Consider the following 19,476-nt stretch of genomic DNA (forward strand, 5'->3'; position numbering starts at 1 on the left):
ATATGTTGGGGCGCCTGGGTGGCTCAGATGGTGAAGCGTCTGCCTTCGGCTCAGGTCATGGTCCCAGGGTCCTGGGATTGAGCCCCACATCGGGCTCCCGGCTCCGCGGGAAGCCTGCTTCTCCCTCTCCCTCTGCCTCTCCCTGCTCACGCTCTCTCTCTCTCTGTATCTCAAATGAATAAATAAAACCTTAAAAATAAAAAAAAAGGTTCTATGTTATTGGAGAGACAAGCTCTACATACAAGGAAAGAGAAACGAGAGCCGTGCCACAGCATGTAAACACTCAATATGACCAGGATTCTAATCCTGCTTCTGTCCACAACTTGCAGTGTGGCCCTAAGCAGGTCCCTTAGCCACTCTAGCCTTGGCACCTAGCAAGAGTAATGGCTATAGGAGATTGGGGATGGGACTGCCATCAAGAAAGGATTTAGAGCCCCATAATCAGGGGCAAGTGGCATGTATCTTTTCCTCCAAAGTCACAGGAAGGAGGGGCCCGCCATCTGGACCTCTTACCCGATCAGAATCTAGTTCAGAGTGTCTCAACGTCAACACTACTGATGTCTGGGACTGAACAATTCTTTGTTACAGGGGCTGTCCTATACATTATAGGGTGTTTAAAAGCACCCATGAGATGCTGGTAGCACTTCCTACAGTTGTGACACCCAAAAATGTTTCCAGACATTGCCAAATGTCCCTCAAAGGGGGGCCAAAATTGCCCCCAGTTGAGAACCACTGGCTAGCACTGGGTTCTCCTCCAGTGCTGTATCCAACGACCTGGAAAAGGGGTGGGGGTTTTGAGAAAGGATAAAAATCTCACAGGCTTGCCTCTGGCAGAGCCCTGCCCACCCTCTCAAGCTTGTGTCTGCTCAGCTTCTGAGGACAACACAGGATGAGGAGAGACAGGACATTTTGCCCTGTGAAAGGGGTGCCTTTCCTAGGACAGCGCCTGGTCACACACCTATCTGTTGCTCCCAGACTGTGGGGAAGAGAAGAACCCAGAATGTGAGCTACCAGGGTTGGGTGAACAAAGACATTAGGAAAATGTTTCTCTCCCAGGATGCCCTGGGCTTAAAAATAAAATTCTCTGTCTCTTTTTAAGAGACACATGAGGATTAACGGGGAGAAATTGGGCCTGGATAAGCAATCTGGTACAATCCACAGTGCACAGAGAGGAGGTAAGGGACTCAGCTCCCATCCCAGCTGCCACCAGCCGCCTCAGAGACCGACAGGGACTCCCATCCCCTCTCGGCACTCAGCTCTCCTGCCAGTCGAGGAAAGATCTGACATCTTGTGATCCCCAAGGCTTCTCCCAGACTCATTGCCAGAGGAGTTCAGATGAAAATGTCAGGGCTCTGAGAGACGGGTTTGCTGGTGGTCATAGAGCCACACCTCCCACCCACCCCTGTGCTTTGCCACCAGGGTGGGAAGAGATTTTCTTCCTGAAGGACTATGTGCTGATTCACTGAGGAAACAGATGAATCTTGCTGCAGCCAGAGAAGCAGATGGAGAACAAATCTAAAGACTGGTAGGAATGAGTCCTTGGCACCTGGCTTTGCCCCCCACAACCTGTACATGCCAGGCCAGGCACTGGGCAAGTGTGTGGCATGGCCTGAAAGCCAGGAGCTGCCCAAAGCATATGCACGCTGAAGTCAGGGGCTGTGGGGCTGAAAGGGAAGGAGCAGACAGGGCCTTCCAGAGAGGAGCCTGGAGGTGAGGAAAAGCCACTGGCCCCCGCTCAAAGTCACTGCATGCTCCCAGCAGAGCGCCTGTATGTGAGGCCACATTCACATGTTACACGGCATCTGTACGCCAGCAGGGCTGGACCACACACAGTGCAGTCATCTGAAATACAGGGCTCCTAGCCAGAGCCCCAGGTCTGAGCAGTGGCGATGCCTCACTGACCCAGCCAAGGGGGTCAGCACAGCAGGCCGGACTGGGTTCTGGGGTCCCACAGGCCTGATTCCCAGCCCTGCTGTTAGCTGTGTGGCCCTGGGCTTCACTGCCTGGGCCTTCCACTCTCATCTGGTATGATGATGGTTGATAAGATTACCCGATGCAGTGGCACGTAAAGTACCTAGGCTACATTGCCTGGAACACAGCCAACACTCAAGAAATGGAGTGACTGGGGCGCCCGGGTGGCTCAGTCAGCTAAACATCTGCCTTCGGCTCAGGTCATGATCCCAGGGTCCTGGGATGGAGCCCTGCAGCGGGCTCCCTGCTCAGCGGGGACCCTGCTTCTCCCTCTCCCTCTGCTCTTCCCACCCCACTCGTGCTCTCTCCGATAAATAAATAAAATCTTAAAAAAAAAAAAGAAATGGAGTGACCATTACTATATGTATCTGAAATGTTCGGGCTCACTGTAAATTGGCTTCTCTTTAGCTTTCTGTCCTGCTATTTCCTATCCATGTTGGCAAAGCCTCACAGACTTCCTTAGTGTCTCAGGCATATACCATGTGTTTCTTCTTGTAATACCTCGTTTCCATTTTAATTATTTTGATGGGTCTCTTCCTACACAGGGGATATGGGCTTCCGTGCCTATCCCATGTAGTACTTGGCAGTTCCGGGCCCAGCCGGCGGGCTTTGGTGGTCCTGTGCCTTCGGCGGCCCCGGGCAGCCGTCTGTCTGCTGTCAGATGTCATTTCTCTCAGCCGTCAACTATGTTGCCTTTCTGTGTGTGGCTTCTAATCGCTTTGGTCTAAGAATCAGATTTCCAGGCTAGTTAGAGCTGCGTGTACTCAGGAAGAAGCCCAGAGATGGAATCTGGAACAGGGTTTCTCAAATGGAACCCTGAGGGCTGAGTGTCTGTTTATAGTGGAGAGTCCCAGACCCCCCCCCACCCCCCGCCCTCCGAATCAGAATCTCTGGGAGAGGCTCTGGAATCTGCAATTTATGCAAGCTCTTTCACACGGGAGCGCTAGAGAACTAACACAGCTACTGCTTCTGCTTTGAAGCCGTCTTGGCTTATTTCCATTCCTTTGGTAGAGGGCAAGGGTGTTATGCTAGCTCATTTCTTTTCCCATCAGGTTTTTATGCATCTCACACTCTGTGTGGTTCCCCACCCTGGATTCATTTCTACATTCAGGAGGCCGATGGTGCTCCCCAGGTGTCCGAGGGCCTGGGTGCACCCCAGCACAACCACAAAACTGAGAAATGTCTCCAGAGCTGCTCAGCTTCAGGCAACAACCCCGTTCACGACGAGGAGCCAGGATGGCATGGTCAGAAGGCCCTCTTTCTGCTCTTGGCAACGTGGCACCTCTGACAAGAGAAAATACTTCTCAGCAGGGGTTCTTGGGACCTAGATAAGGCAGAACGACCACAGCAAATAGTTAGTGGAGTACAGCCCTTTGGGCCAAGTGGGGACACTGGGCTCAGCCTTTTGACCACTCTGACTCTCCTATACATCCCACCAGGTCCAAGGCTACTGCCCCTTTAAAGACTAGCCTGTCCACTCCAGCTCTCTGATTATTCCCTTCTCTAAACTCCTGGGGGTCACAGAGTCTGGGGCAATTTAACAGTTGGTGTTGAGGGAGGGGCACAATGTTCCACCCACTGTCCACGCTCTCTACCCACATTCTCTTATGTGGTTTTCAAGACCCTGGTGGCGGCACTAGTGTCTCATTTTACAGATGAGGAAACTGAGGTTCAGAGAGATGCAGTAACTTACTCAGACTCACATGCTGGCAAGTGGCTCTGCTAGAATCTGAATCCAGCCGCTTGCCTCCTACGCCTGCCCTCTCAACCTCCACACTACTGACGATAACCAAATGCTTAGAAAAACACTGGGCCTGGGAACTGGAGGACCTGGTCCTTGTCCCAGGGTCACCTAGAACCTAGAGCCTGGGGCAGGTCACTCCCTGTTTCCTTAACTGGGAGAAAATGAAAGGGTTGGGCCAGATCTCCTAGAACCCCTCTGCTCTAAGGCCTTGTCTTCCTGGACCACCCTCATCCCTGCTTATACTGGGGTGACCCCAAGGCATGTCATGCATGTGTCTGGGCCTTGATGCCCCATTTCTGAACATGAATAAGCGCCCTCCATGACTTAATTTAGGGAACCAGATTGGTGATTGCATCAAGATCCTCTTTACAGTCCATGTGCCCCTCCTTTGTGCTGGACCCTGTTGAGGGGCCCTGCCACGTGTACCTGCTCCCTTGGTCTCACCAGCTCACTCACTTGACTCCCAGTGACTGGAGAGCGTGCCAGAAGAGATTCTCAGCCTAGGGGGCTGAAAGGGGTCAGCAAATAATTACATTGTCACAAGCAGAGAAGAAGAGCAACACTCAAGAGAGGTGTGTGTGTGGCGGCGGGGAGGGGGGGCGGTGTTGGGAAGAAAGGTGAGGCCACATCATCTCTATCTATTCCCAGATTCTGGCTTGGACAAGTGGGTGGAAGGAGGTGCTGGTCAGAGAGGAAGAAGGTGGGGCAACTAGGGTTCAAGGGCATAGGTGTTTCAGGCCCAGCTCTGAAGGGTGAGTGGCTAGCATTCTACTCTCTAAGCCTTCTTTTCCCGGGTCATTTTTGGAAGAGAGGAGGGCAGAAAGTAGGATCCTGAGGACCACACACGTCTGTGCCACAATATCTGAGCCGGACAGGCCAGTGGCTGCCACATCTGGCAACATCACGCAGGAAGCTGGCTCAGAAACAGGGCAAAGAGGACTTTCCGCGCGGGAATGTGGGAACCGCTGGCGTTCATCTACTGCTTGCTGGGTACTAAGTGCTTTCATACACCTCTGTCTTCTGGTCCTCCCACCACCCTAGCAGACAGGCTCCCATTTTATAAATGAAGGATGTTGACGCTTAACAAAGAGTAAAGATTTGTCTCAGGAAAGGGAAGGTGAGAAAGGAAAAGAAAATGGGATTTTTATCAGGGACCGGTTCCTCACCAGGAATCACCCCGTGTGCTTTCACCTATATTAACAGATGCATTCTCTCAAAATCTCTACATGTAGCACAAATAGCTCCAATTTACGGATGAGGAAACGGGCTCCATTAAGTAACTTAAGAACCCCGTGCAGGGAGATTCAGATGCAACACCCAGCGCCTGGCCCTTGAGTCCAGAGTTCATTCATTCACTCCACGTATTCAGCCAACATCATCTCTCCACCATCTGCTATCATGCTGCACGTTTAGGAACAAAGAGACAAACAAAATAGGCAAGCTTCCATCATGCTAGCGTGGAAATGTGCCGAGTGTTGCTGGGGAAGTACAAGGTGCTGTGGGAAGACCTGACAGGTAGCCCACTGTGCTTCCCTGGAGAAGTAACACATGAGCAAAGAGCAGCTGAATGATGACCAAGAGTTAGCAAGGCAGAGTGGGCCTGGAGAGGAGGAGTGTTCTCAGCAGATGGAACAGCATGTGCAAAGGACCTGAGCTGCTGGAGTTTGTGATGTTCCAGGTGGCTGGAGGAACAGCGTGGGACCAGATTGTACATGGCTATGTCTAAGATGTTTGAAGTTCAAGTACCCAAAGATGTCTAAATAAGTTTAAATAAGTGGCGGGCACAATCAGAGTGGCTTTTAAATAAGACTGTGAGTGCCAAGTGGAGGATGACCTGGAGGGAAAGCAGAGACGGGTTGGGGGCTCTCCTAGCCATGCAAGAGGAAGAGGAAGATGAAGGAGGGCTGCGCTGAGCTGGGCGAAGCAGCAGAGGGCCTGGGAAGAAGTGGGTGGATTCGCAAGCTACTGAAGAGGGAAATCAACAGGGCTTGTGTGGAGAGATTGGGGGGAGGGGGGTGGCAGTACCTGTCAGGTCCCCTCTGTCCTGCAGCCCCTCACCCCTGCCACCAGCAGGTTAGGGAAGGGTGCTAAGGTTGAGGCACCATGCTGAATCTTATCCCTTTAAGAAGTGGGTTCTAAACCTTGGAGTCAATAGAGACTTCCTTTTACTTTTTTAAATGCCATGACATCCGCGTGCCACACCTGGGCTCACCCACTTAGCAAGATTCACTCTGCCAGCACAAGCCTGTGGTTGTGTGTGGTACTATCTGCTCTGCTCACCAGGTCTGAAAGAAACTATTTTGCTCTTGCCCAAGGGCCTGTGAAAAGACATCTTTCAGAAAATCCACAGCCAGACTCTCCAAGACAGTGAATTCTGCAGTCCTCCTCACCTTCTGTGGCTGCCTCATTTGCCACTATGTCCCCGGCAATGGGGCCCGACTGCCCAGCCGAGGATGGGACCGCTGCTGCCAGGAACCAGAGGAGGCCCAGAGATGCTGCATGTGGCACTTTATTCCTGCTTCTGATATGTACAGGTATATACAGTTGGTGTGAGCCTATGGTACACTATTTCACAAAATTATCTTACATCCTGTGCACACTTTCGGGCGGGAAGTGGCAGACGGCTCCGAAAAGCCCACAGCTGGCGGAGGGAAAGGATGCTCCCAGGAGCCACCCCCTCGCCAAGGACATTCATGGGGGCTGCTTGCCCCCCTCCCCAGTACTGAGGTCCTCCCACCGATCTTCTGGGCCTCCCACCTGCTCTCAGCGCTCGTTTCTTCCTGAGTCTTTCTCCTCAAGGGGAAGAACATTTTGTGGGGGGTGGTGCGGGGGGAGCAGCAGCAGCAATGGCCCCCACTCACTGGCAGGGGCACTGCCACCTGCCACCCAGAGCCCGCCTGCCCCTACTGGACACGGTCAGCAAGAGCCGAACCCTCCCTGTGCTTGGACCCCGGCGCGGCCTGCCCTCACGGGGCGCTGGCATGCATCTTCTCCAGGCAGCTCGTCCAGAACGTGACCAGCCGGTTATCGCGGTTGATGCAGAAGTCTGTGAAATCCCTGAGCAGCCGATCAGCGAACTTCTCATCCCCCGTGGCGCTAGAGCGCCACGTCTTGGTCAGCATGGTGTTGTAGGCCCAGTTGTAGCCAACCCGCTCCTCGCAGAACATGCTCTGGCTGGTGGAGCTCGTGGAGTTCCGCCGCCGCCGCTGCCCCGAGAACTTGCGCCTGGAGTAGGGCAGCTGCAGGAACACTGTTCCTGAGGAGCAAGGGGAGGCCCTGTGTCACCACCACCAGGAGGGCGCCCCCTCCCCAGGCGGCTGCAGGGGCTTGGCAGACACACGCTCAGTGAAGGGGAGGAGCCCCCGTGCACAGGCTCCCGCTGCTGGGACCCACCTGCCCCACGTTTCGCCTGGAGTGTCTCACCTGTAACGTGGATGTACTGAGGCTTGTTCTCGGCAGGGAAGTTAAAAGCAGAGGCGGAATATTTATCTTGCACAAACCCAAACCTAAGGACAAGAAGACACACAGATTAGGGCCTCCGTAGCTAAAGGGACAGGGGGAGCAAATGAGGCCAAGACGACTTTCTGACAGCCCAAGCTACAGGGACCTGGGAAGATCTCTTTCAAGACGGAACATTCAGGGGGCTCGTTTTCGCCCTCACCAGACCTCCTCCTGCCAGGCCTCCAGTCATCTCCAGGTGGCTGAGAACCCTCTCACCAGCTGCCCTCCATCCCTCCCACTGCATGCCCCCCAGCTGTCCAGTCAGACCATCCCTCCGGGGACTGTCGTCCTGCCCCTTCCCGCACCTCTTCTCTGCCTCTCCCTGGAATCCACATCGGGTCTGACACAGTGCTGGATGCCCATCCATATAACGAGAAGGGGAAGGTGCTTATCTTAATTCACCTTAGCCACACCTCTTTCCCTTAGGTTCTCCCAGCTAGGCACATAGTAGGTTCTCAAAAAAGGCTCCGAATTGAAATGGAATGAATTATCTTAATTGAAATCCTCTTCTTAAAAATGAGGAACTGAGTCAGGGGCTCTCGGCTTCGTTGTTCCATTCCGGAAATGGGCAGGAGGAGCCACTTTTCATCTATGACTTACTCGATTCTGCTTCTCATCTATGGTTTGTTCTATTCTGGGTTTTTCTATTTCCATCATATACATTTATTACAGCTCTACCTGCTAAGTGCTGAAAAGGACGTGTTAACAGATGTGGCTCCCGCCCCGAGTCTGAAAGGTTTATGTAATGAAGGCAGTGATGTCGGCAGAACTAAAGGAGGTAAAACACCTGTCTCCTTGTGTTGCGTCCTCTGTATAAGCCGCCAGCTTCACACTGGCTTTCAATAATTATTTATCAGAGAACACATGAAGTCAAGGCAAGTTACATGGATCAGTTAACGTGCACAGCAAGCCCCATCATCTATAGGCTGATTCTACCATGTGTAGGAATGGCTCTGGATTTTGCCTTCCTTCCCCTTTACTTTTCAACCAAGGCTGTTTATTTACTCAGCATGGATCAGCCTGACCAGATTCTTGCCTCATTTCTTCCTTAGGTCATCAGGGAAGACCTTTAATTTTAAAATGGCAATTGAACCCCACGGTGCTTGGCCCCCCTCACTGTCTACTTGGGGAGCACTCGAGCCAGGACTACAGCGAGGGTGGGGGTGGGGGGCACCCATCCCACCAGGTAAATGTGAAGGAGGAGCTGGGGAGCCACAGCAGGGGGACCCAGGGAGGCTGGACCAGTTTCTTCTTCTTCTTTTTTTAAAAGATTTTATTTATTGGACTAGTTTCTCTTTCAGAGATGAACCTTATGGGTGGGCTAATGTTTCATTTCAGAGCCACATTCCACCTGGAGTTCCATTCTGTGCAAAAGCTACTCTGGGCAAGGCACTTTGCTGGGTGCTGTCAAGGGAAACAAAAATGAGAAAAATGCATACCCTTGCCCTCCAGGGGCCCCTAGATTAGGGTAAAAGATGGACAGAGTGTGTTGGGAAAAAGGGAAGGAGGGACCTGGGAATCTGTGGTGGAGCAAGGCTAACAGGTGGACAAGGGGGTGGGGGGTTAGAGGAGAATGTGTGTGGGGGGAGATATAGGTGAGTTTGGTGGGTCTAGGTGGGGAAGAGAGCGCAGGTTTAGGTGCAGGGACATGCAGCAGAGTCCACGCAGTGATTCATGGGGATGGGACAGAAGACATGAAGAAATCGAAAGGCCACATCCCGTGTAACATCTAGCCAGCAAAACCCAATCACCACCCAATGATATCCAAGGGAAGCGTCAGACCTGCTTATAACTCATTAGTTGGCTGGGGTCTTCCTAATGATACCCCCTGCCTACCCAGGGCTTCCTGGGTGCCAGGAACTCCAGAGAACCCTCCCAACAACCCAGTGAGTGGTGAGAAAACAAAGGTGAAGCAGTTCCAGAACTTGCTCATGGTTCCTCAGCCGCATGCTGGTGGAAGCAGAGGTAAGCCAGGCCTGTCTGCTTCCCAGATCGGCGCCCTTTGCCACCAACCCACTGCACTCCCCACCTTCTGCCCCCAGTTGGCACCCCCTCCTACTGGAAGGAAGAAGCCAGACTGTGGTGGGCCGGAGGCAGGAGCGGGATGCGATGTGGGGTGGTAACAGCTGAATACACTTGAATGAGGAGATGGCAGGACACTGCAGACAGTGCCACGAGAGGATTATGGAAGTGGGAACGAAGGACTTGCTTCTGCCATTATTAACACGAAGCAGCAAATGAACACTGCGTGGTGTGTTCTAGAGACAAAGCTGGACTGGCCTGAGGGGTAGGCAGCTAAGCCCAGGGGAGACCCTCCCTGGCATATATTCTAGTGCCTGTAAGTACCTACGGACTTATCGATTGCTTTTTAACCCCCATTATCTTCTCAGCATGTGTCAAGGGGCTCTTGAAGCGTTTAGTTTTTCATCTCATGTCATCTCCTGGACAGCTTGGCTAAAGGTCTAGTTGGAGATTAAGGAGGAAGCTCTGTGCTTTCCCCTCAACTGGAAGAAGGTAATGTGGTCTGGAAACAACAGCTACAGGGACTGGAGGGCTAATGCCTATCTCTGAAACCAAGGCGAAGGGTCCTGCGGGGTACCGGCAGCGAGTCACTCTTTGGCGAACTAGATCCGCTTCCCCAGAAATGAAATAAACTGGGTTTGGTTTGGTGACTGATGCTCACGACAGTCACCGATACCCTCCCATGATGCCCTCTTGCTAAGGGACAAACCTGTGTGCAATGGCTTCCTGGAAAAGGTGCATTCGATCCCAGTATGTTTCCGGTTCGAAGCCTGAAAAGAGAAAAAATAAATGCCAGGGTGTGATCCCAAGGTTTGTAAATCTCCCTGGGTCTGGCCTTCTGTACCCTTCACTTTTCTGGGCCATTCTTCCCCTTGAGCTTAAGTGCGGCTTTCCACACTACCTGCTTTTGAGAGACCAGCCGCCGTCCCAAGGAACAAAGGTGCGTTCTCACCACCCCTTCCCTGAAGCTCTATCAGAGTCTAGAAAGGCACTGATTTGGAGCCCTCAGCAACCAGTGTGAGCTACCAGAACTCGAGGTAAGACTCATTCTAATGACTTCCTATGCCAAAAGTGGAAAGGAACATGATATTAAAATACAAACAAAAAGATAAGCTTTAAATGCATGTTATCTGCTTCTAAGGAGAAAAGAAGAAAAAATTTATTACCCATCCTCCATTTCCCTACAAGGAAAGAAAACAGTACAAGCTCCATCTTAGGGGTGGGGAAATTGAAGCAAATAAATATAAACACTATTTTTGGAAAAGTGACGGGCTGGGGAGGGCAGGGGAGCAGACGAGTGCCTCCCATCGCCCACATCATGGCTCCAGCCTCGCTCCTTCTGCGGCGCTGGTGTGAGGACCCACAGCTGACAAGGAGGTGGAGGGCTGAGGCAGGCTGTCGCTCGGCAACAGGCAACCGGCCAGCGCTGCTCTTGGGGACTGAGATGCTGAGGGCTGGAGGAGCAAGTGCACAAGACATCCTGAAGAACAGGGGCTCTCTACTCTCTCTACACTTGGCATTTTCTATCTAGAACACGTTTGAGGGCTCTCGGCAACCAAAGAGCCAACAAGAAAAAAGACTTTGGCTTTAGTAGGTAAAAACACACACAGCAGATCCCTTGTCAGATTTTTAAGCTTTTGAATCCACTGTCATCGGAAGGGGAGGTAACAGGAAGAGAAGCAGCACAGGACCAAGAAAATTGATTTTTAGAGTCAAGCCCTTATTCCTTTAAACTAGGACTCCTTTCTTCAGCTGTAACCATGGCAACCAACAGAGGCTGCTGGTCTTGAAGCCCGGGTTACACCAGGCAGGGAAAACCAGCAGCTCATATAAAAATGTCCTCCAATGCCAGCCCTGCCAGCAATCCTGTGCAGTGACAGTGAAGGTGGAAAACCCCCAGAAGAGTCTGGCTGCTGTGGGGGAAGTGTCTCCCGAGCATATTAAAAACAGCAGTGTGAGGCGGTTGCCTGGCCGGAAATCATCAGATACAAATATAATCATGTGGCACTGCAGAACTGCAGTGGTCTTCTGTCAGCCACCGTGAGGTTAAATGAGAAGAACGAGAAGGGGTGTGTGGGTGTGTGTGTGTGTGTGTGTGTGTGTGTGTGTGTGTGTGTGTGTGTGAAGAGCACTTTGTCAGCTCTATGGGGCATGGGATCTATGGCCTCTGGTGGCTCTGTGGGGCCTGCCTCGAACCCCAACCATCACAGAAAACACTGTGTCTATATAAAAATGTCTTCTGAGACATAAACAAAGAATATACAGATGGGCCTCTGGAGCACAAGCTGTTTGTACCACCGGGGCAGCCTGTCACAGGAGAAGTGCGGGAAGGCTTAGTGTGGCCTCTCTGACCTAGCGAGACCTCTCACCCCCTGGGCTGCTTCTCTTCTACCCACCATGACACAGACTTACATGGGCACGGGAAGAAACCATCTCCCTCACACCAAAAGTTCTTCCTTTCACATTTATAATTTCTACATCTGAGAAACGAAAGGGCTGCTGACGTATCGGCAGCAATTCTAAATTTTCGGTTGTAAAAAGGTCATTTGAAAAGGTCATTTGTGAGCTCACCGACAGCTCTGTAGGAGCTATTTATATGTTCATCGAAATGAGCAATTAATTGGTGGTAGAAAGTTTTGTGCTGTGTGAAGACTTGTCTTTCAATCTGTCCTACACCTGCCCTCAGAGATCTGCTGGGCCAGGGTGGAGCAGCAGGGCAGCCCTGCCCACTGTCTGCTCCCCAGACAGACAACCCTGTACCAGGGAAAGGGCTGTGATCAGGGTCCTGCTGTCTTCCTCTGAGCCCCCTCCTGCTCTGTCTTCCTTGAGATGCAGGACTCGAGCCACACGCGCGTTCCAGGTGCTTACACGCTACAGCTTTGCACAATAGGACGCTGTAACCTGGTTGTAGTCAATGCCTCCCTTTTTTTAGCCTGTTGGCATGAAACAGCAGATTCAAGCCTCCCATAAGGTTCAAATTCCCAACCCCAAAGCCAGTTAGGCTGGAGCACGGAAAGGAGAGTGCGGGGAGAATACCAGTGCCGCTCGTGATTTACAGTGTATCACACCCTCTCCCACCCACCATCTGCTCCAGGCCTCCCGAGGGTCTTCCCAAGTTGGCAAGGCAGCATTAAACTTTATGTGCTCTCATTTGAGGAATAAGGAATTTAGGACGGTAAGTGACTTGTCCAGGGTTACCTGGCCACTAAGTGAAGAACCAGCATGAAACCCAGATCTTTTTGGCCCCCTTGTCCAAAGGCTCCCTCTGTGCACTAGCTGCCTGGATTTGATGCCCAGAGAGGTGGCCCTGGGGGAGGGGTCTTACTCCTGGAGACAGAACGTCCAGAGGGGAGTGTCTCTTACTATCAAACAGGTGCTCACTGCCCTCCTTGAGCAGACAGCTGGTGTTGAGTGGGATGAAGAGCTGGGCTCGGAGCGGATCGCCATACAGGTAACTGGGCAGCGCAAAGGGACCCTCCAGAACGGGGACCAACAAAAAGCCGCAGGAAGTGGCTTTGCGATGCCAACCTTGGACCTGGTGGAAAGCACAGAAACAGTGTCACCTCCGAGTGAACTCAGACAAGAGAAAGTACTTCCCCAGGAGCGAAGCGGCCACCGTGGCGGCTTACGTATTGATTGGTGTGTTCACTTATTCGTGTTCACTGGCTCCAAACGGGTTCTGGGCCGACAAACCCGTGAAGAACCGTGAGTTCAGCACACAGCTCCTCCTCCCGGCCCGAGCTGCTGCAACTCCATGGTTTCTGCTGGAAGGAAGCGACTGGAGAGAGCTATTTCGTGCCTCCTAAAGAGCCTTCTCATTCTATAGGATGTTGGTGGAAGGTACAGGATATAAGTTAAGTCCTTCTAAATTTGTCTTTCATCAAAAATTTACGAAGCCCAAAGTATCAAATAGGAAAACAATCTACTCAGGCTGGCTGGAAGGGACGTGATGCAGGGTGCAAGATGACAGTGGGGGCCTCTGGCCAAAAGCGATAAGCCCTGACCTGGCAGAATGAGAGCCTCTCCCCAGCAAACTCCCAAAAGCTGTCTGTCTGAAGACCCCGAACGAAAGTTAACCAGGGCAGCAAAACAAACCTCCCCACCAGTACCATTTCCTTAGGGAACAGTGGCGATTTTCTACGTCTTAAGATACTTTTTGAACCAGAAAACTACGTATATTAAAAAAACAAAACTGATGCATGTGGCTCTGGCATACAGATGAGATTTGTGTCAAATGTTATTTCAAGGGACGCCTGGGTGGCTCAGTCGGTTAAGCATCTGCCTTTGGCTCAGGTCATGTCCCAGGGTCCTGGGATTAAGTCCCAAGTCGGGCTTCCTGCTCGGCGGAGAGTATGATTCTCCCTCTGCCCCTCCCCTGCTCGTGCTCCCTCTCTCTCTCTCAAATAAATAAAATCTTAAAATATATATTTATATATATACATATATTAGTTTGAGCCACAACATGACTTAAACCAATATGATTACGTTAAAAATTGAGGGGGACCGCTCTTAGCTTTTTTTTCCCAGAAACACTCATAACAACAATACATCAACAATAAAAACCAAGATCTCTGTTTGACCAAAATAATTTTTCTTTCTTTCTTTTTTCTTAAAGATTTTATTTTTAAGTAATCTCTATACCCAACACAGGGCCCAAACGCACAACCTCGAGATCTAGAGTCGCGTGCTCTACCGACTGAGCCAGCCATGTGGCCCTGCCCAAAATAATTTCTAAGGCTCTTTTTATTTTATGTAAATTTTAAAATGTCATATTTTAATATAATAAATATTACATAATATAAAATTACATAATCAAATGTGATTTATAACAAATTTGGACACTACCTTAAAATAATAATTAATCTACACTAGAGATTTCTAAAAACTTAACAAAATACCGTTGACCCTTGAACACAGGAGTTAGGGGCACCAACACCCTATGCAGTCAAAAATCTGAGTATACTTTTGACTCCCCCAAAACTTAACTACTAATAGCTTACTGTTGACCAGAAGCCTCACCAAGAAGATACACAGCTAATTAACACATATTTGTATGTTATGAGTATTATGTACTGTAGGTTTACAATAAAGTAAGCTAGAGAAAAGAAAACGTTATTAAGAAAATCATAAGGAAGAAAAAATACATTTACAGTACTGTATTTATATATATTTTAAAAATCCATGTATAAGCGGACCCATGCAGTTCAAACCCGTGTTGTTCAAGGGTCAAAACTGTAATGATAAAGGGATTAGCAGCTTTCATGGGTTTTACATGAATTGGTGTGAAAAGTGTACTTTGAAAAGACAGTTGCTATATTCCCCCCAGGGAGATAAATACTCTTTTTCCTGCCAAACTGTGACTATATGTGTGCATCTATGAATGTTATGGTTGTGTTGTTTGAGATAGGATTATCTGGTAGGTAGGGCTTCCAAGTAGAAGGCTTAGTCTACTGGGTCAGAGGGTTAGTTCTGGCTGGAGGGAGTGGTTATCCCAGTGTTGACTGGCTGGGGCAGAGCCAGTGTCCTCTGTAAGCTGAGCTGGAGAGGCGGCTGGGTGTCTTGTCTTTTTTTTTTTTAAGTAGGCTCCATGCCCAGCGTGGACCACAATGCAGGGCTTGAACTCAACAACTGTGAGATCGAGATCTGAGTCAAGATCAAGAGTCAGACGCATAACCCAATGAGCCACCCAGGTGTCCTGCTGGGCATCATTTTGATCTGGACCTTGAGAACGCTCCAGTGTTCCAGGGTAGGGGTCCACAGGGGTGCTAATGCCATGCAGAGGCAGACTGGGGCTGGGCAGACGGAAACGCAGACAAATCTCTTCCCCGGGATATCATGCCTTGTGGGACAAAATTAGGCCTCTGAGCCCTGGATAGAAAAACGATACACTGCCAGCAGATGCTGTGCTCACTCTTTTTGGTCATCTCCTAGCTTTCTGTAAAGTCTTTCTGAACCTTCTGGCTGCTCTCAGCAAGGCGATGGGATGCTTGCACCAGTGTGGGAGGAGAGCAGGACTCTGTTAAAGCCACAGAAAAACATTCTTCTAGGTCAAAGGGGAGAGTGTATCAAAGGAGTGGCAGACTGCAAAGATGGTTCAAGAAGGCACCTGGAAGATCTTGACAGCCTGGCTAAGGAGGGCTTGTTCTACAGACACTGGACCAGGGATGGGGGTGGCCGGGCTGGCTTCTCAGTGCGAGCACCAAGTGACCTGATTAGACAGACCGGCCCGGCGGACTAGGAGGACGACAGACAGGTAGAAGACCAATTGAAAGACGGCTCCTCAGCTTTGGCACTCGTGACATCTGGGCTGGTTAATTCTTTGTCGTAGAGGCTGTCCTATGCGATGCGTTCTAGGATGATGCAGAGCATCCCTGGTATCCACCCCGCTAGATGCCAGTGGCACTCTTCCACCATTTGTGCCAAGTAAAAATGTTTCCAGATATTATCAAATGCCCCCCTGCCTACGGGGGCAAAATCACACACTCCTCCCACCCCTGTTGAGAGCTAGAGTTAAAGGCAGTGATGTTCACGGATGGGGGATTAGTTAAGTAAACAAGGATACAAACAAATAGCAGAATATTCTGTAGCCCTTAAAAACAACGAAGCAAAACAAAAACAAAAACACGACAATGAGGCAGACTTATTTATATACTGATACTGAGGATATATAAGTAATAGGACAAAACACATTGCAAATACAGTTGACCCTTGAACAACACAGGTTTGAAATGCACAAGTCCACTTACATGTGGGTTGTTTTTTTTGTTTTTTTTTTTAATAAACAGAGTACTGTAAATGCATTGTCTCTTCCTTATTATTTCCTTAGTGACATTTTCTTCTTTCTAGCTTACTTTATTGTAAGAATACAGTATATAATAAAAAGCATACAAAATACGTGTTAATCGACTGTTTATGTAATCTTTAAGGCTTCAGGTTAACAATAGGCTATTCGTAGTTAAGTTTTTGGGAAGTCAAAAGCTTTACTTGGATTTCTCACTGCACAGAGAGTCGGCATCCCTAACCCCCCCATTGTACAAGTGTCAATGTCAGTATTCCAAGCTACCATATCTGTTAAAAAGAAAAAAGGTAACAAAGCTTTGTATGTGCACATACTATCTCTGGAAGTACATTCAACAAAGTGGTAGGGTGGCTGCTTTTATTTAATGATTAAAAAATGTTTTTTAAGATTTTATTTTATTTATTTATTTTTTAAGATTTTATTTATTTGTCAAAGAGAGACACAGCGAGAGGGGGTACACAGCAGGGGGATTGGGAGAGGGAGAAGCAGGCCTCCCGCCAGGCAGGGAGCCCGATGCGGGGCTCGATCCCAGGACTCCGGGATCATGACCTGAGCTGAAGGCAGACGCTTAACGACTGAGCCACCCAGGCGCCCCAAGATTTTATTTTTAAGTAACCTCTATACCCAACATGGGGCTCAAATCCACAACCCTGAGATTAAGAGTTGCATGTGCTCTACTGACTGAGCCAGCCAGGTGCCCCAGGGGGCCGCCTGTATTTTTTTCTTCAAATTTTTATTTAAATTCTAGTTAGTTAACATATAGTGTAATATTGGTTTCCAAAGGAGAATTTAGTGATTCACCACTTACATAACACCCAGTGCTCAACACAAGTGCCCTCCTTAATACCCATCACCCAGTTAGCCCAACCCCCACCCACATCCGGGTGGTTGCTTTTAGATGGAAGTCCCCAGGAACAGGGTAAGGGTGGGAGAGGGACTTACTTTTACTCTGGACCAGGGATTCTCAATTGGGGGCAATACTCCTCCTCCCTGGGGACATTTTTGGTTGTCACAAGGCAGGTGTGCTCCTGGCATTTAGGGTAGAGGTCACAGATGTTGCCAACATCCTACAATGTACAGGACAGCCCCCCACAATGGAGAATTATCTGTCCCTAGATGTCAAGAGTGCCAAGGCTGAGAAACCCTAATCCAGCTCCTTGTCGACTGTTTGAATGTTTTACTGTTTAAATTTTTTTACAAGGCTATTCCAAAGAGTCCAGGTGAAAGGTAATGGGAGGCTGAACTAAAGGGGAAAAAAAGGGACATGAATCTCTACCAAGCACCCGCTGTGCCCCTTGGCAAGGTGAGCCAAGGCTCCGACCACGACACAAGGGAGGAGGCTCTCACCATCTCGAAGAGGACCGCGGCGGTCACGGCCATCCAGTGGAGCTTGATCTCAAAGGCCGCATTCAGGGAGAAGTTGCCATGATAGTAACAGCTGCACCACTCCAGCCGGTCTGTGCGGTTGTTCACGTCCACATCCAGGGTCACGGTCCTCTGCTCTGGGACAGTGGCCGCTGCATCAGCACATTGGAAGGGCCCCAGGAAAGAGAGGGAGAAGGAGTGGGATGAGGTGCAAGAACAAACAACCAGGCATCCAGATATAAAACTGCAGTCACCTATTAGAAAATCACAGAAACTTCCTGAAAATCACCTAGTCCAGAGGTCAGCCAACTTTTCCTAGAAAGGGCCCAGTAATATGTTGGGTTTTACAGGCTATGTGGTCTCTGTTTCAGCCACTCAACCCTGCCATCACAGTGCGCTCGCTAGCAGCCGGAGGTCTGTAAATGAATAGGCCGGGCGGTGTTCTAGTAAAACTTTACTTACAAAGCCAGAAGGATTTTTAGGGCGTAAAACTATTCTGTGTGATACTATCATGGCGGATACACGCCATTACCCATGTGTCAGAACCCAAAATGTACAACACCAAGAGTGAACTCGGATGTAAACCAGGGACCCGGGATGATGCCTTGTTAATAATGTAGGTTCACTGATGGTAACAAATGCCCCACTCAGGGGCAGGGAGTGGATAGTGGGGGAGGTTGTGCAGGTGCTCAGGCAGGGAGTATATGAAAACCCTGTGTACCTTCTACTCAATTTTGCTATGAACCTAAAAGTGCTCTAAAAACAAAGTTTATTATAAAAGAAACAAACAGATGGTATACCGTCCAGATTTGGCTGGTTAAGCCATAGTTTGCCTCGCCCTAATTGGAACCAACTCCTTCATTTACAGATGAGGAAACAGCTGCCCATGGAGGAGAAATGCCTTGACCAAGATCAGAGTCGGAACCTCAGCCAGGCTGAACCCCAGATCTTCCCCCTCCAGTGACCCACAAAGGGACACCATTGGACAGACAGCCCAGACCACAGTGAGGAGGAAGTCTTGCTTTTCTGGTTTCAACCCAGGAAAACAATAGTTCTAGAATCTTTTCTCAAGAAATGAAACCTCACAATGAAGCTCAACACCCTGTTCCATCAACTGTGTGTTGCTCAGATTCCAGGTTGGTATCAAACTAGTTCATCCTATCTGGAACTCCTGCTCAGAAATCCTATTCAACCCAAGATAGGGATGTTTTAAGGATGGGTCAAGGGCCGTTGACAGTTCCCGACCAGACTAAAGGCCTGAAAGAGGCTCAGAAGTAACGGAAAGATCAGGGCTCTGCTCTGCCTGACTGGGCAGTGCCAGACGTAGGGTTTCTACAAACTATTATCAGCTCCTCATCTCCCGGCCCCCATGAATCCAAAGGTATCCTCTTTATCTGAAGCCATCAGCTTAGTTCTGGGTTTTGCAGGTAGAAGCCCTGAGTGGCTTTTATCACTGACAAGGATAAAACGGCCCTTGAGTCAGCGATTTTAATGAACCTCTGTTGGGAGAGGTAGTGGAGCCACAGCTAGGACGCCGATGGCCCCGGGCGGACTGATATTCAGCTGCTGGATATATAGTTCATCACGCTCTCAAAACCAGAGTGTGCAAAATGGGAAACGTTCTTCCTCTGGAGTTGGAAGATCTACGTTCTGCCATTTAGCCAGGTGCCCCTGAGGGCACTGCTTCAGCTCTCCTGGTTTAGTTCCTCATTTGCAAGCTGAGATGGTGCCCACCCAGCTGCTTCCAGGAGGGGTGAGGATCAAGGAAAACATGGCTGCCAGGAGGTTGCAGACTCACCCCTCTTGCCTTCTCCTTTAGCCACCCCACTTGCAACTCTCCTGTTATTCCTTCCTCCCCCATTTAAGCTACAAGCTCACCAATGCTCCATCCGAGGCCTGTCCATGACTCTCATGGACACGGCTCAGCTGCCTGGGACACTTCAGGCTAAAGAATATGGTGGCTCCGATGCTAAAAGTCTCATGAGAACTAGTTTCTGTCCCTGCCTTGTGTTCCTGATTCATGGCCCAACCACAGTAGCCTTTTACTTAATAGCCCCAGTCAAAGGAAGAAAGC

The 19,476-nt window shown here is 49.9% G+C and overlaps 1 protein-coding gene across 8 annotated transcripts in view; it reads right to left on the reverse strand.

The window, feature by feature from the left end:
• Positions 1–6,206: 6,206 nt before the first annotated feature.
• The window catches only part of DEPDC5 (DEP domain containing 5, GATOR1 subcomplex subunit), a 121,971-nt gene continuing 108,701 nt past the window's right edge, over positions 6,207–19,476 (reverse strand). For 7 of the 8 annotated variants that reach the window (XM_088019710.1, XM_088019711.1, XM_088019709.1 and 4 more), the window contains 5 exons: positions 17,385–17,554; positions 12,602–12,773; positions 9,948–10,008; positions 7,139–7,221; positions 6,207–6,971 (listed from right to left, as the gene is read on the reverse strand). In XM_088019710.1, the coding sequence (XP_087875836.1) occupies positions 6,682–6,971; positions 7,139–7,221; positions 9,948–10,008; positions 12,602–12,773; positions 17,385–17,554 (776 nt within the window). In that variant the 3' untranslated portion in view covers positions 6,207–6,681. Of the gene's footprint in view, positions 6,972–7,138; positions 7,222–9,947; positions 10,009–12,601; positions 12,774–17,384; positions 17,555–19,476 lie in introns of those variants that run through there. The other variant, XR_015767028.1, reaches the window with a different exon arrangement.

This window comes from Eumetopias jubatus, unplaced genomic scaffold, assembly GCF_037043125.1.
Source record: "Eumetopias jubatus isolate StellerSeaLion01/CBP00866 unplaced genomic scaffold, mEumJub1_p1.0 scaffold_16, whole genome shotgun sequence".
Classification (NCBI taxonomy): domain Eukaryota; kingdom Metazoa; phylum Chordata; class Mammalia; order Carnivora; family Otariidae; genus Eumetopias; species Eumetopias jubatus.